Source organism: Pagrus major, chromosome 8, assembly GCF_040436345.1.
Source record: "Pagrus major chromosome 8, Pma_NU_1.0".
Classification (NCBI taxonomy): Eukaryota; Metazoa; Chordata; class Actinopteri; order Spariformes; family Sparidae; genus Pagrus; species Pagrus major.
The window spans coordinates 14523722-14541885 of NC_133222.1; the positions used below are offsets into that span (position 1 = coordinate 14523722).

The 18164-nt window shown below is 40.3% G+C and overlaps 1 protein-coding gene across 1 annotated transcript in view; it reads left to right on the forward strand.

Moving 5' to 3' along the window:
• Positions 1 to 17398, forward strand: part of LOC141001278 (cGMP-inhibited 3',5'-cyclic phosphodiesterase 3A-like) — a 75642-nt gene extending 58244 nt beyond the window's left edge. The window contains exons 5-14 of the mRNA XM_073472299.1: positions 5809 to 5882; positions 7089 to 7240; positions 7339 to 7476; positions 7648 to 7759; positions 7985 to 8098; positions 8658 to 8857; positions 9758 to 9961; positions 11239 to 11400; positions 14514 to 14775; positions 16562 to 17398. Coding sequence (XP_073328400.1) covers positions 5809 to 5882; positions 7089 to 7240; positions 7339 to 7476; positions 7648 to 7759; positions 7985 to 8098; positions 8658 to 8857; positions 9758 to 9961; positions 11239 to 11400; positions 14514 to 14775; positions 16562 to 16875 — 1732 coding nt within the window. The 3' untranslated portion in view covers positions 16876 to 17398. The remainder of the gene's footprint in view (positions 1 to 5808; positions 5883 to 7088; positions 7241 to 7338; positions 7477 to 7647; positions 7760 to 7984; positions 8099 to 8657; positions 8858 to 9757; positions 9962 to 11238; positions 11401 to 14513; positions 14776 to 16561) is intronic.
• The last annotated feature ends 766 nt before the right edge of the window (positions 17399 to 18164 follow it).

Sequence of the window (18164 nt, forward strand, 5' to 3'; positions counted from 1 at the left end):
TCTGATAATTGATGAAAAGTTAATGGTTTGGTTTGGTTTGTCTTTATTCAGTCATAAACAATCAATATATAACAACATTGTCCATGTATTTACACAAGCAAATACAAATAGCACAAATTCAATCTAATGTGAGACCTAAACATGCCGAGACAAAAATGAAATCCAGAATTAAAGATGTAATATTGAACATTTCTGCATTAAAATGTCTACAAACGATGAGCATATTGTTATACATTTTGCTGAGTTGTGTACTTACATTATCATCCAAATGTTTCCAACAATGTTCAAACCCAGAGAAATCTGAGAAGAAAGAGAAAAAGAGAGTGAGGAAGGAAGTCAGTGTTTTGACTAAACTTAACATGAATAAAAATGTAAAACATTACCACATCACATAGATAGATTTTCGTCATCAGCAATAGTAGTTGCTTAACAATAAAGATAACAGCTTTCATGATCCTTATGTCTTTTGTTTTGTTTTGACTGAGAGAACCCTAGTGGCAGAAATTACATACTGTATGTTTAAAAAAACAAAACAAAAGTGTAAATAACATATTACACACAGAAGGTGTTAAGACTGAAGCATGACAGGATAAATCAGTTATCTCCATAGGTGTCCTGGCCTTCCCCAAATCATGATAATAAACCTTGTGACATGCAGATTTAAATAAGGAACTGTAGGTATTACCTGTTAGACAAATAGTGCTCAGATACTACATACTTTCACCCATCTCCCTTCTTTCCATTGCCTTAAACGAAAAATAGTTTTTACACCCCTTTTTAAAAATATGATAGAGTCTGTATTACAGTTAATTCATGTTGTAAAATCAACGTAATATACCAGAAAACTGCATGCAAAAGTCTGCAACTCATGACTCCTGTATATCCAACCTTGAGCTCTAATTGATAGTGTTTACTGCACAGTTAGCAGCAGTGTAAAAAAAAAAGTCTGTTGTTTTGTTTTGTGTCTTGAGCCCTCTGAAGAAGTGTGTGGGCCGCGTCCGTCAGTGGCTTGTTTGGGTCTGTTTGCACGATGACAGTGTGATACTTGAACGAGTTCTGTGAATGTAAGCACACTGAGCAGTTTCTGTACACAAAGCCCTGTCGCCTGGTCTTACAGCTCAGCCCCGGCCCAGCAGCAGGCCCCAGCTACGGCCACTTATGGTGGTGTGAGTATAAACAAACACCTGGGCCTCTCCCCAGTCACCAGAGCCCCACAATTAACACACATACACACACACACACATGCTTCGCCACACTGTCACAGCTGTTTTTTCTGGCAGGGGTTGTACAGACACAATTGGAGAGAACAGAGAGTCCCTGGGTTTAGTTTATTGCAGCTGAGAGGGCTCTCCTCTGAGTAACACTTTATTTAAATTTGGTTTTCGACATCTGGTTCTTAACCAGATGCCTCAAATGAAAAAGAGAGCTGGTAAGGCATCAGCGTCACGCTACTAATCTACTGACAACAACTTCAGATACCGGTTCAGAAACCAATTATGATCTAAACACACATAAAATATTGTGAATTTTTTCACTTTTAAACACAGTTTTAACACAAATGATGTACTTTAACAATACGAAAAATAGATTAAAATGTGCCTTAGGCCTAGGCTTCCTCAATGCCTAATGGTCGACAAAGATTGCTTAAACACGGGGTGTGGCTCCACTGCAGTCCCCTTGAGATGACGTGGAACACTGCGATTGGCTTTTAGACATCCAATTAAATACGTACATTTGCATGTTGCATTTTCAGTTGCTTGTTAAGCAGGAAGTGGTGAAACGATAACAATCTGTCAGATTCCCTACGTTCAATTGACTTGCAACCTGTAACAAAGCAGTACGACATTTGAGCTTCCCAACGTGATGAAAATGGCCGCCGTGTGAATATAGTCTATTCAAATGGACAAAGGATCTGAATGGGTTAATGCTGTTGGGATTGAACCTGTGATGGTCTCTTAGCAATTGGCAACTTGCCAACACATTATCTGTCAAGTTTTTGGGGAGTAGAGTGTTTTTGTAATTTATGTTCCGTAACCTGTATCTATCAGTGTTATCACTTTTGAGAATTGGCCAAGACTTCAGTAACATATTAATTAATTTACGAATCACATAAAACATCAGTAATCACTCCTGATAGGTAATGAGTCCTCTCAGAGAAGTGAAATAGTTGGGGAAGGGGGAAGGAGAGAGAGAGAGAGCACATGGAGGGGAAGCTGGGAGAAAATGAACACATGGCTTCAATTGCCTTCTCTCTGCTCCATCATCAAATCTGTACAATCTTAATTAGGACATTAGGCTTCTTTTTTTCCTCCCGCCTTTTTCCATCATGTCAGCTTTCAGTGACGTACAGCGTTAAGAAGGAATAACACCAACTTCAAAGCTACAATAACGCTTTTTATCGGACAGGCCGGGTATAAAAAGAGGCCAATTGAATACCTTCCATTTCCCTTCGCCCCGGCCACTGTGCTGTTATCTTCTTCACGTCATCTGGCTCCAGAGTAGGTAGATTACTGGAAGCAGAAATAATGGCTGCAGTGTTTATCGTGGCTTGGACACTGTCCGTTTGGGCTCTGAACCAAAGGTAATCTGTCAACCTGCTGTAAGTGGTTGAGTATAAAATCTGGGAGTAAACTGCAGCAGAGAGGGGAGCGGGCAGAGGCCAGTCAGAGCTTATTGCACGGCTCGAAACATTTAGATAAGCAGCATGGGAGGGGGAGAGGCAGCGGGGCTGTTCTCAGAGAAAGCAGACAATGTTGCAATTTATACAGTATTTCCTATTGCAGGATAATTAACTGGACTGAGGTTTAGTCTGGAGAATGCCAAGGTGCGTTTGTGTGAGTGTGTGAGAACAGAAGTGATTTTCTACTACAGAGAAAAACTCCCAGTTGACCTTTTACAAACCTATTTCGACCTTTGACCTTTGTGTGATCCTGTCCTGTAAGAAAGCACACGGAAACAAACAGTTTCTAACAAATTATATTGATAAAGTAAGTTCTTACAACTAATTTTACAACAGTGCATTTTGGTGGCAGACAAAATTGTGTAATGGTAGCGAGGTTAATAGGAAACCAATGTAAATGAAGATGCTCTCTTTCTATATCCATTACATTGTGCAGTCGATAATAATGATACGCTGAAGCAGACCACTTGTCTGTTGTAGTATCTGCAAAGTCAGACCCATTATACAGAATCAATTAGTTGTTCAAGAGAAAATTCGTCACACAAATATTTTGATAACCAATTAATCAACTAACAATTCTGTTTTTGACAGAAAGTGAATATCGATTCTTGGTTCTGTTGGTTGCACAATACAAACAGTTTTACAAAGTTATTTTAGACCTGTGAAATTGCATTTTAGCAGAATTTATTGACACTTTATAGACCAAACAATTTCTGAAACAATCTACAAAATATTTAGTAGATGAATTGATAATGAATTAATCGTTAGTTGCAGCCCTAAACGTATCTGCAAAATGCTGTTTGAACGTTGTGTTTGCCACTTGTTTTGAAGGTTGTGTTTAAAGGATAAGTTCACCACAAAAACATTTTCTTCTCAACCGCATGCTGATGGAAAGTCGGGTGAAGTTTCGTAGTACAAAAAACATTTCTGGAGCTTCACCACTGAAGTAGATGGGCACTTGCATTTTAAAATATTATTTACACCCTCCTTTGAAGTAACACTTTTAGCTTAGCAGCTAGAGTGAAGATTCTGGCTTAAAAAAGGCTGTGAATAATATCTTTTCATGTCAATTTGTGACCTTGAAGCTTCCAGAGCCTTGGAATACAGAGTGGAGCCATTTTGTATTTATTTATTTTGGTTTTGCCTTCAAAACAAGTCCCCATCTACTTTAGTTGTTTCAGAGAAGCTCCAGAAATGTTTTGTGGACTACAAAACTTCACCCGACTTTCTGTCGGCATTGGGGGTGCGTATGTATTAACTGAATTTTCATTTTTGGTTGAACCACAAATTTTGGTTTTGGTTGAATAATAATATAAAAAACTGACTTGCAGCATGAGACAGAACGTTTATTTTTTCAGTATTTAACCAAAACCATGATCCCTTCCTGACCTTAACCGAAGTGTTTGCCTAAATCTAACCTTACCACGAGATGCCGGATGTTTTCTTGGCTGAACTAACATAGTTTGCAGCCAGCAGTTACATTCTTCCCAAAGGTATTAGAGAAAAATTATTAGTGTATAAATGTTATTTTGAGGAGACAGGGCTGAAACAAAAACAGGCTGGAATGTGTACTTTGTATTCTTACAGTAGATATATCTCACTGGGACAGTTAAATTACTGTAACTACAGTGCTAACTGCTGTAAGTACACTTAAGAGGTTTTTTGTGATAAAAGCAGCGTCACTTGATCCGTGACTGACAGATTCCTCGGGTGAAAATGGACGACCTCCTTATTTACATTCTGCGCTGAAGGCTCAATGTCAGTAGCCGAGGCTATTCTGCTGCATTAGCAGAATAGGAAGAGTGTCTGCCAGTTCTTCAACTTTCATTAAAAGTAAACCTTTTAAGCCAAGCGCTGCTGCCTGCCCAGACCCCCCTGACAATAATGTACTAACTGTTCGCCCGCCAAACTATCAAACTATTTTATATTCCACACCTGCTAGGCATTACACACAGTGGTCCAACCCGGCCACGCAAACACAACAGAACTGCCTTTGTTGGGGCCTCAGGACCATTAGGCAGGGCGGGTACAGCTCGAACGTGTTCAAGAAACAATTTATCAGAAGGAGATAGACACACTACAAGCCTTTGTGCTCCCTGTGACACCATGCTCTAGCGGCAGGCATTTCCTGCCCTGAGAAGGCAGGTTTTACAACATTTAGGGAGAGGTATTTTAATTGGAACCACCTACAGCCTGACAGAGGCCTCAGTGGAGAAACATGGAAAAGCTGTTGAGAGCAGCTCAGGAGGCTCCCCCGTGGTGTCACACAGCTAACCGACCAGCAGGCCGGCTCAAGGCTCTTTACGAATGAGATAACATTTATTTGATTTATAAACCAGTCAATAAATGTGAATATTTGAATCTGTCACTCAGACTGTGGTGCGCATTAAGCTGCTCCCATCACCAATTTGTCCTACAGCTCAGAGAGGGTGGGCTCAGTTTCTAAAGAGTCTATATACCCTAACAGCGCCTGTTTCGCATTTGTATTGTTTGTTCTCTTTGCATTGTGTTAATGTGTGCATCCATTAAGTTCATTAATGAGTATTTTTCTTCAAGCGTCTGTACAACGTCTGTTTCATGTGGGGACAGCACAGTAGGAATCCCATTACGTTTTTTTTTCTTGACAACTTCTGCCGACTGGTTCGACATCAAAGACAGATGTAGTGAATGGCATTACTCCCAATCCTTTGGCATAGCTTCAAACAAACACACGTATACCATTCTGACTCCCAGTGTTTAACAATCTGCTCTGTCAAACAAAACCAATTACACAGATTCCTCAACATAATGATTAACACCAAATTTTCTCACAATAGTAATTAAGATTTCATCTCAGCCTACAAAAGCTACAAAACAGATTGTTGCAGTTGATTAGCAGATGTTTCAGTACACATTTGGATGTAAATGTCTGAGCTGTGGATCAAATCGACATTGTTGTATTTTCACTAGTCTCTAGAATTGATTCATTAACATTAATGAAATCGATTGATTCCGACATATAGATGCAGCAGTCGAAGCTGCAAATATCACAGCATTACAACAGGGAGTGTCGTACGCTGTGGAGTCAAATAAAACACATCCCTTTTATGCACTTTATCTCTAACCTGTTAAAACCCTCTTGTCTACAGCTGTGGGAGGCCATACATCAAACTGAGCCACGGGGAGGGCTCAATAGACAAGGGAGACAGGATACCACGGTCAGGTATGCCCTCAGTCTTTCTTTCTTACATCATTACCACCACTGTCTTGGATTAACCTAGACGTTGTTATATGTGAAATTGAAATTGTTTTAAGATAATAATCATTTATGGCCCATGGTTTTTACCTTAAAATATCACCGTCAAACTCATTTTGATGCTACAGTGTCTTGTGACAAGGTGAATGGTGTCTCTATCACTTGTAACTTCAGTGAGAGGGTAGGATCACAGCGTTACATACATGTTTACTTCAATATACAAGTTTTCAACACAGAACATTTTTATGACGTAATGAGTTTTGTTTGTAGTTAGCACCTACATTACGTCTGACTAATGGTTACAGATCTGGGATTTATATTTTGGACAGTGGTGTTGCAAAAACACTGATTCTGATAATCAGAAGAATGCTGAATGTCAGATCCGATCATTGACCGGGTAAATAATCAGTCGACCCATAGTATACAATATACACATATATGTAAATGTATAATTTTACTTTTACTTGCATCTTTTCCAGCATAACAAAATCACAGAATCTGTTATTGCTGTGCTTCTTTTCAAACAAACAAAAAAATCATCAAAGGCCATGAAAAACACAGACAAACAACAGGCAGATAGTAAAAGGGAGTGGAAGGAAAATAAACAATGAATAATCAACAGGGAAACCACCAATAACAATATAATGTTATCTGTATGACGTCTCCTGCAAAAAAGATTACACACTCATCCAAGGAAAACACAAACCTCTAGCTTATACCCATCCTCACACTCGCTTTTACCAAAGAAATATTTTAACACAATATCTTTAATTTTGTATGTATGACCTGTATTCAACAACAACAAGTCAGAAATCCAGCATTTAAAATGCAGAGATACCAGCTTTTCTGATGATACAAACTCAGAGTACTGTACAAAGCGTTGCTGTTGCCACCACACACACTTTAAGACATGTTTTGAGTGAGGGGCGTGGCAGCAATCACAAAGATGCAGCAGTGTTAACGAGCGAGAGCACTCACCATCTTGGAGCACTTTCATTCTGAGAATTGCAGAAAATAACCGACTATAACGAAACAGGATTAAGGGGAGCGGATGTGCCAGAGAAGTAAATTCCCCCTCAAATAAACTTGATGATTTGCATCAGCTTAAGGAGATTTAACGGTGGATTTTTAGGCCACAGTTTGACATCTCTTTGTTTTTTTTTCTTTTAATAGCAGAGGACCAAGTGGTTGTGTCATCAGACTATGACAGCACCCACGAAGCCAACCACAGTGACAGCAGTGATGTAGCACATACAGAGGAGGACACGGAGGAAGGAAAAAACCCCGCCCAGAATGTCATCCTCCACCCACTAATACCTCCTGAGGTAAGGCATGGCAGAATGACTCCAGTGTGACTCTATCAATGAACACAACATCAACACATATTTCATATCTGTTGACCACTTTTCATCATGTGTTACAGGACAAACCAATTTTGGCTCCAGAGCCGTTATTAATGGAGGACTTAGAGCCTTTGATGAGTCAGCTAAACAATTGGAACTTCCCCATCTTCCGTATGATGGAGAAGACCAATGGGAAATGCGGACGGATCCTCAGTCAGGTGAGCACATCTGAGGGAGATCAGTGGTCAGTCAGTGTGTATTGGCATGGGAAACAGCTGTTTACATTGGCAAAACAAGTGACAAAAACTTTATAAAAAAAAGCAATATCTACAATACCAAAAACTGAACACTACCAAAATAAGACTGACAATTTGATTTTTGTGTTTCAGGTCTCCTACAGGCTCTTTGAAGACACCGGCCTGTTCGCAACCTTCAAGATCCCCGTCAAAGAATTCATGAACTACTTCCACGCCCTTGAGAATGGTTACAGAGACATACCATGTAAGCTCGAGCATTTCTCTCCATCTCATGTTTCTGATTTAGCCTTTTTAACCGTGTTAGCAGCTGTAACAGTTAAACCAGCCACTAGAGGGAAATGTTATACCGTTTGTCCAGTGTTCCTCATATATGACTATATGCAGCCTTTATGTTGTTATGAGAAACATAAGCAGCCCAACAGCGCTCCCTGGTGGAGAAGATTACACACACTTTTCTGTCTTGACCCAGATCACAACAGGGTCCACGCCACAGATGTGCTTCATGCTGTCTGGTACCTCACCACGCAGGCTGTGCCTGGTCTGCCCAGCCTCATCACTGACCACGGCTCTGCCAGTGACTCAGGTGTGTCCTTTAGTGCTTACATGCAGACATTTGCACCACCTGTTGGGGGTCGCTGGTGTGTTTGTGAAGTTGCCACAGAAGAACACATGACCTTTCGATAGCTTTTTGTTCAGTTTTTCAACTTGTGTTAAGCCGTTTACCACCATAAAGACTGTCTATATGCACATCCACACTTTTTTTATTTTGATTTTTCCACCTGCCTCCAGTGTAACTGTGAGCCATCTCATTAATGTCAGAGCATCAAACCTGCAGGAGTGTGTGTTCTTATCCTACTCACAGTTTGTCTTATCTCTCTCAGGCTTTTGGCGCTTGCGTTTACGTACCAAACACTATTTGAAGTCTGGAACAGCATGAAATCGCAGGCAGATTAGAGTTCCCTCTCACCCCATTTCCATAACCTCATTTGTATGCCTTACTAGGGCCATCCCTTTGATCCACATATAAGTGGATTTGAGTGTGTATTTCTGCGTGTGTGCACATGAAAGTACAGTATGTGTTTGTCTAAAGTCTGCCACCCTGCTCTTCACCCTCCTCACTTTGTCTGTTCCCCTGCGGCTAGACTCCGACAGTGGAATAACACACAGTCACATGGGCTTCCTGGTTTCAAAGACCTACACTGTGTCAGAAGATGGTTACGGCTGCCTGTCAGGCCTCATACCTGCTCTGGAGCTCATGGCCCTTTATGTGGCTGCCGCAATGCACGACTATGACCATCCCGGGCGGACCAACGCTTTCCTCGTGGCCACCAGCGCCCCACAGGTACTCGTGCTACTCAGCCTAAAGTAGAGAACAGTATCTGATTAGGATCAAAGTAAGTAGGAGTTCATTTGGTTGATTTACTGTCACACATCAGTGTTCCTGTTTTTCTTGGTAGTCAACATACGATCCTTTGATTGGAGATTTTATTGGAATTAGATCACCAGTTACAATAACACCTCATTGTGTGTAAAGTATTAAAGATCTGTCTCAATGTATACGGTATTTCCTGTCTAGATATATCTCCTAAATTTAGGTAAACAGGCTTTCATGATACTGATACAACTCACTTATCTATCAGAGAGTAGCAATGTAGTACAGTGGCTTCAGATTCCTTGACAATACTTTGGAAGCTTGAAGTGGTTTTCCCATTTCTTTAGTTTTGTCGTAACGTCCTCCTCGACATCCGGCCTATTTAATTGTCTGCTGGCGGCACACATCCAACCCAGAAACGACCTTAATTGGCATATACATCAGACTTAAAGAGAAAAATTACTATTTGAAGACTTACATTATTTTGTTGTCTTTTTAAAAACTACATTGGCTGAGTAATACATTTTCTGGTTTGTCTCACACACTGGGAACATGTCCCCATCACTTTATAAAAGCATCATTTTCTTAAAAATGGAATAAAAAACCTTGCTATTTTTTACTAAGTTCATTTGTGTTTGTCTTTACCAAAAGCTAGAGAAAGGTTTTAAATAGGCTGCTGAAAATGTCTAATTTTAAAATCTGGCCCAGTTGAATTTTCTAATTGAACAGCTACTATTGGTCTACATTATCCAGCCTCACTTTTTTTTTTTAATCTCTATCTAGCACTGTATGCGCAAGATTGCTGTATTCATATACTACGGGCATTTTTGTACCTGATTATGTAAATGTAAAGTGTCTGTGTGTTTACAGGCAGTGCTCTACAACGATCGATCCGTTCTGGAAAACCACCACGCTGCCTCAGCCTGGAACCTCTTCATGTCGCATCCAGATTACAACTTCCTCGCCAACCTGGACCATGTGGAGTTCAAACGCTTCCGTTTCCTGGTTATTGAGGCCATACTGGCCACTGATCTGAAGAAGCACTTTGACTTCCTGGCCGAGTTCAATGCCAAGGTATATCTAAAACTTTTTGACATCACAGGTACAGTGGGTAGGATTTAGAGAGATATATGGGCAGAAATGGAAGATAAGTGTATGATCACCTGAAACCAAGAATCCTATAACTACAGAAGGAGCACCGTGTTGCTCTGCCATGTTTCTACAGTAGCCCAGAAAGGACAAACCAAACACTCTCAGTTGGCAACCATATCAAATCCTACACACTGGACCTTTAAGTATTGAAAAGATATGACTGTTAGATCTTAAGATATGGTGTTTTTTTAAACCCTTGAAAATGTTAGTTTGACAGTACCAACACTGCATTGTGAAACCTATCCACAGATAAAAAGTGAAAAGTTTATATTTGAATACTTCTTTAACTTAGTTGTCTTCGGTATCTTTGGAAGGCTGAATAATGAATCATCTGGTAAACTTAAAATAGTAGCATTATTATTCAGTTTTATGAGTCCTATGTTCACACCTGAGCTTGTATAATGTTGAAAAAGGGAAATGTCTAGTGGTTTTTGAGGAACAGGTCTGTTTGTGCAGAACACTGCAGCACTTGCAGTATGTATGTAACACAAAGCACCCTGCAGCTTTTCAAGAACTCATTTAAGCGCAGACAGAATGTTGGCTTAGGATTTCATTGTGAGTATTAGTACAGTGGTGGTACTCGAGGGCCACAGCCTGTCAGCTAGCAATGGGCTCGTTGGCGGTGTCTTCCACTGCCGTGCACCCTGGACTCTGCTCTTCCTGGAAGCAAATTAGCTTTCTGTGAAGTACCCATCAAGTTCAGCACTTGATCTCCTCCGCTTCCTGAGTTATTAGGTTAGAATGATAAGTCCATGGTCCTCCTTCAGATTTGAATCTCATTAAGCATAACTAGAAATACTGAATCCAAAATTCAAACAGTGTTGAGATTGACGCAGGCTTTGTGTTTATGAGTGCTGCTGTAGACGTAAGATGATAATCAAAAATCTAAAAGGTTTGATTGAGAGGTAACCTCGACATTTTTAAAGCAAATCATCAAAGGAAAAAGTCGGCTTATGTACCTCATAATACAGGTTGAAGCTGCATTTAAAAGGTATTTTGTCATTCACAGTGTATTCCAGGGTTGCTGTATGTCTCCTCCCTGATTAATAAACCCTCTTGACATTGATATGAATACACAATCTTTGAACAGCAGAACAATGGCACCACATTTACATAACATCTCCATATTACAAGCTGTGTCTGCCAACACGTTTGAATATGTTAAATGACAACATGCCTGTTTTGTTGTTTTCCTTTAGGTGGGTGATGATCCGTCTACAGGTATCGATTGGTCTAACGAGAACGACAGGTTGCTGGTGTGCCAGATGTGCATTAAACTGGCCGACATCAACGGGCCTCTGAAGTGCAAGGACCTGCATCTGCAGTGGACAGAAGGCATCGTCAACGAGTTCTATGAACAGGTGTGTGAACCGCCGCTGATGGGAGCTTAGACATCGTTTGTTTTTGCTAAACTAATTGTCAGTGTAGTGTCATGTTTGCACGCAGGGGGGGACACAACAACACAACCACCTGCCCGGTATTACACACAACAATCTAATACAGTATTTCTGCAAAACTAAATCATACATTTGGGAGTTAACATTCCTATTCTGACCATAACCCCCATCGAAAACATATTTCAACTGCTTGAATTTCGCACAATGTTTTCTCTAAAAATGAAATTGAGGAGCAGAACTGAATGACTCCTGGTAGCATGCTGTGTGTTTCAGAACTCATAGAAACCACTACAGAAACTGAAATACAGTCTGCCCCTCTATATTTTTTTTCCTCCACATAGGCTCCAGACTTCTAGCTTGACTGATTTTGGTCCCTTTAATGCATTTTTCATTCAACTTCTCTGATGCGTTTAGATTGTAATGGCAGTGCTCCTCTTTGCTGTTATTGTGTGAGGCGCTGTCATATTTATCTGTTCAATTATGCATTCTACTTTTAAATTCTAAACATACATTGTATTCACATGTAAGCCAAGCGAGCAGCAGATGCAGTGTAGGTTTTGCTGCAAAAATGGGCTCTTGATTCACATGCCTGCCACACAGCAGCTGCAGCAACTCTTCCATAAATTCTACCTTTACGAGCTTTATACTGTCCAATTTATGTCGACAGTGTCGGTGTATTTATAAATTTGATTATGTGTTTATTGCTTCGGTCATAGTTAAAAGTGGTACTCGACTACATTATGTTGAGAGGTGTTTCTGGTCTTTTGTCCAACGTATTTACATACATAAGGGGGGCAAAATATTAGAAAAATCTGAAAATAGTGCCGTCCAGTACAACACCACCATCATCATTAAATATGGCCTTGATGCTGTAGTTAGACCTAAAAAAAAGACATCACAGGCATCATAAAAGTAGAATTTATGGCAGAAAATTTGTACTGGATTGCAACAGATACAAGTATGCCTGTTAAAGGGACCACTGAGTATACAGTGCTGCTGTAACAAACATACTGTAGTCAAGCCTTCAGCCTAAAGCCACCCTCAGTGACCTTTGTTACAGTATGTCCCCTTGGCACTGGATGGCTGCTAATCTCTGCTAATTGCCTCTGTTACGAGCTCAGACCCTCATGTACCCTTCTGCTTCAGCTCGGTGACACAACCATCTTGTTACAAGCGACTCTGACGTCTACGAGTGGACGTACAGAGGAAGGAGAAATGCTCTTCAGTGACAATAGTTTTAGTGCTGCAAGATGTGGTGACGCAAGCAGGGTGCCCAGGCAACTGTCATTCAGGTGGAGCAGTAGCCTCTGATTACACAGGCAGCCTTGAGAGACCAGTGACCTTGTAAAAAGCAACACAACACACAATACAACTCATCCTCTATACAGAACATGTTCATACGTTGTCATGGATCACAAGAAATCATGTTGACAGAGCCTTGAGGATAAGATTTGTTCAACGTGCCGAGAGGCTTTATCAAATTGATTATGATGTGTGAACCAGGATCTGGGTGACTCGAATCTGTAGCATGTTTAATCTCTGTGCTTACAGGTGTTCACACTTAAAAAGTACTGTAGGTGTTACTCCCAAATATAAGCTTGTATTTATCATTTATCGTCACCGATATCATCAAACGGCATTCATTCACGGGAATACTAACATTTTCATGCCTCTGAACTCACCTGTCAAGAGAGTCCATCAAGTTGCAGATCCCTCTGAGATCCCATCTTATGATGAGTCTCTGTGCTTTACGATAGCAGCGAGCAGGAACAAAGGCATTCTGCTGTACAGTGTATGGGATGTCACTCAGGGTCAGTCACCAAGGCAACTAGGAAACCTTGCTATACTCTAGCTGTTGTTCATTCACGTCCATATGGACGTCATAGACATGCTGCTGCCCCTCAGCCTTCCCACTATCACCTCATATTCTTTAGGCCTTTGTGTGTTTTTTATCATAATTTCCTGGAAAAGAACTGAAATGTAATTTTCACTTCTAGGAAGGTTCCTGGAAAGAGATTATGTTCATTATGTAATTAATTCCAGTTAATATCTAGCCTATCTATCTTAATCAGTGCACAGTAGGTCAGCTGAACATGCAGCAATGTTTGTCGACGGGCAAGTATTCAATTTTACATACACAGATCAGCCACAACATGAAAATGGCAAACAGGGGAAATAAATAACGAGGATCCACTAATTACACTGCAATGTTCTGCTGGCAAACTTTGGGCACTGCACTCCCCGATGGCAATTCCAAACCCCCCATGGAGCATCAATAGAGGCCCCATTGTGGATCAGGGGCTCTGACCTGATTCAGGACTTCAGGAGGTGTCCGGTGCTGTCTGGCACCAGGGCATTGATGGCTGATCCTTTGGGTCCTGTGGGTTGCGAGGTGGGACTTCCATGGATCTGACTTGTTCCGGCACATCCCCTGGATATTGTTAGGCCTTTCTTGTTGTGGCTGATAGGTGTATATAGAGAATTAAGTTTCCAATAATAAATAAATACATGAGTGGCAAACTCACATGTTGCTGAGCAGGATTATGTGTATATATATTACACCAGTCGAGATATTACCATGTTGTGTTGGTGCTGTTAAATTTCAGTGGGCAGTACTTCTTAGTTTCATTTATTTATAGTAAGGGGGCTTACCCTAGTGGTTTTCTCATCCCAGGTGTAAAGAAGTCATTGATTAGCAGGCTGGAGTCAAAATAGATATGACTTTGGGACTACTGGTCTGTGTCCAGGTTTAAGCCTCCCTCTTTTGTTCCACCTTTCACATTATATGTTTTGAGTGCTCACGGTGCCACAAATAATTTTCTTCGGCTTCTCCTTTCTGATGCAGAAGGCACCAAACGTCACATTGTTAAACTATTATGACTCAAAACCATTCATTGTTGTGAAACAAACAATGTAAGGCTTGACAGAGGCTTAACATCAATCCCTCTTATTCACTCGGGCCTGAATGTTCTTTTGCAACAGTGTGTGTGGCTAACTGTGACTGTGAGTCATGCCATGTCTTGATATTCATACAGCCATTGATGATTTTGCACTAATGTGGCTCATACTTTATGCAGGGCGACGAGGAGTCCAGCCTGGGCCTTCCCATCAGCCCCTTCATGGACCGAGCGGCACCACAGTTGGCCAAACTCCAGGAATCGTTCATCACACACATCGTGGGACCGCTGTGCAACTCCTACGACTCAGCCTGTCTCATACCTGGACGATGGGTGGAGCCCAACCCGGAGGCAGACGAGCCAGAGATCACGGAGAATGAGGAAGAGGAGGATGAGGAGGATACTGCAGAGGAAGACACGTCCACCAGCTCAGAAGCATCACGTAAGCACTGTGGTCTAAAACAATGCTGTAAACCTGAAGTCTGGAAGTGAAACATGTAGCCAAGAAAGTATGAAATTGTTATTGCCATTTATTCTCGTTATATGGGTATGATTATAGAATATACTGCAAACTAATTTTCAAATAACAACATTAAACTTCAGTTTCTCCTCAGAATGATGACAAATAATTTAGTTTTGCAGGAGTTGTGTAGCTTATTATCAAGCAGTTCAAAGCCGCTTATCAGAGCATACTATAAATGCTAATGACAATTCATTGAAAAGCCTCTTGACCAGCTTGTACATTTTGTGAGTGCATACATAATCTATACAACATATCCATCCTGCCGAAGATATAATGTATACCATTTCCACATTAAATGTAAAAAAGAAGATCTTTTTTTATATATTCTGTTGATTTGTGTATTTCAATTATCCTAAAATGTTCAAGAGAAATTTTCTGTTATTTTATTCAAAAGATTGTTTCATTTGGTAGCCTGCAGCTATAAATCAGAGAGTGAGGCAAACATGACTGATGTCTGTCTGAGTCATGTCAGATAGATTTCCATCTGCTTTGATGGTTGCTCCCATGATCTCACACTACTATCCAACATCATTAAACTATCTCTTTTGGGGGTTTTTTGTTTTGATTGAGAGACCCCTAGCAGCAGAAACATACTGTATGTTGAATATTTATCTCCAATAACAATTCAATAAATGAGCAGTTCTCTTGAGATGTCTTAATCTAGCACAAGTAATGGTAATCTGTATGCAAAAAAAAGGTTTAGGCAATAATACATGACAAAATTTGGTACTATAAAAATCAAGTAATACTAGTAACCAACACTAGTGATTAGGCAAAGTTTGCATCCAATTATTTAAGTATTGTAACTAAAAGAAAGATCTATTAAAAGGCTGTATAAGCAGTGAAAATGTGGCACCGAGGTCTGACTACATTTTCTAACAGAAAGATCATTTACTATTCAGAGGCGAGAAGCAGTGCTGATGATGAATGACTGCAATCGTAAATTAATTTCCAGTTCAAGCTTGGATTGCATGAAATTAATTTAATCAACTTTTTTTATGAACTAATTGTATTTAGTATCAAGATAATACATTAATCACACACAGTCTTGGCCGTTCCTTAACGACAAAGCTCATCCAACATTTTCAATTACCGGTCAAAGTTCCTAAGAGGTAAACAAAAACAAAAGAAAATGATTTCAAGAAAAGGAGGGGCAATAGATAATTGATAATTTTCCTAAAGTATTCCTCTATTCCACGCAATACAGAATTGCAGGTGTCCATCTCCACAAAAAAACAAAACAAGAAATAGTTATCATTTTCTTTGCAGTCAACAATAATGTGGATTCCAAGGTAAATTATATATTTATATTTGCTGTTATCTCGCCTTTAATAGTCTCCCCATGTTTCTGCAGTTTTGGACAATCCCAAAATCACTGCGTATGATCCCCAATCATTCCACAGCCTCTCCAGCCTAACAGTGAAGACCCTCCAACAAACCTGGACACCGCTTGAGGGCTCCTAAAATACCTAACCTTAAATTTCCTGTCAGAATCCTTCCACATTGGACTGTTTCTGATCTTATTCCTACACAGTACAGTTTAAAAGTTGACTTTACTTTAAAAATGTTGGGCAACCGATTACCTCTTGTATGAGCTAAAAAAGCTTTAACAACTTCAAACTATTAGTCCACAGTGTACTTAAGTGACTTTCCTCCCATTCTTCATCCTTTATTTTCAATTAAGTTATTTCTCTTTCCCCCGCAGAGAAAGCAGCTCCCAAGAGGAGGAGGAAAGCCTTTTGCCAGATCACCCAACACTTAATGGAGAACCACGAGATGTGGAAGAAGGTGATCACAGAAGAGGCTCCGAAACAGGGCCAAGGAGCAGAGTCTGTCCATTTAAACAATGTAGCTGAGCCAATCCTGGCTACTCATGAGGAGGAAGAGGAACCAGGCAGCAGAGAGGAGCTAGTAGAAGGAGAGGATCCAGAGGAGGGAGTGGAGGAACCCGAGTGGCCCGTGTCTCCGCAGGAAGACTCTAAACCTCCGGAGGAACTAGCGGAGGGGGACCCACAGTGAAACAGCCCATGGGATATATGGAGTCAGTCAGGGCAAGGACATGAAGACGATTTTTTTTCTCCTATCAGCTGACTCCTGTTTTTGCCAGCACATCACTTAGACACAACACTGTAGATGTTTGGGAAATGTGTGCCTATACAGAAAAAAAGAAACAGGGTGGGAAAATTTGTGCTTTACACATTTTATTTGAATATCTGGTTTCACCAAACATTTAACGGAGCTTTCCATATTGCAATACAGGATTATTTGTGTACTTTGGGATACAGACTCTTTTGCTACTGTCAAGAGAAGAGGAAGACTGGTTGCACAGACCTCAACCCAATGTGGTAACACGGGACTGCAGAAATTTGCTGCCAATTTATACATAATTATTTTCTGAATGCAATTATATATAGACATCACAGTTACTTGTACTTGTGTTTCAATTTTAGCACGAGTTTTTGAGGTCTCACACGGGCCATAATATTGTTTTTTTATATATATAAATATATGGATTATAAAGGGAGTCAATCAAATGAGGAACATTGGCGTATCTTTCTTCCTTTCAACTTCTGCCCAAAGTACCCATAGGCTTTAGCATACAAAATCAAATCACTATGAATTTTATGTTTTACATTTGTTGCCAAATTCGGTACTTTATACCATCAGGTGTAGCCATATTAGTTTAAGGGAAGAGATTTGAGGCCTGTCATTCTCTGTATGTGTGTGGGTGAGTGTGTGTGTCTGTGTTTTAATTTAGTGCACTTAAATAGACAAATTCTTCTGCAGAGGACAAAGATATATTCAGCAGATTACCTGAATATTTGTGCCATCTCTGGTCTCCAGTCCCAGTATAATTATAGCGGTCAGTAAAGGGTTCACTGTGCTAAATGTTGTAGTGTCCAGAGGCCTGCACTTACAATGCAACAGTGGGATGTTGGAAATACCTGTGTGCTGAATATAAGACCAAAAAGGGAGGAGAACATGCACTAACACTACCAAAGTGTCAGGGAGGTATGAGGGGGGGGACAAGGTAACAGGTAAATATGTGCATGTGCACCCAAAATAGTTGCACCCTGGAGCCCTGCCAGATAAATAAAATGTATAATTCTTCAAAGTTCTTTTAAAATGTAGACTTACATTTTGTTCTTTTGCCCTCTCTTTAAATTTTTGACTATCTGACGACATTTTTGGAATCAGTGTGATGTATTACACTCAATACTAACAGGTCCTTATAGTGTAAATCCTGCCAATTACTGTATGCTGACCTTAAACCCTCAGGAAAACTTTAACTGTTGAAGTTCAAAGTA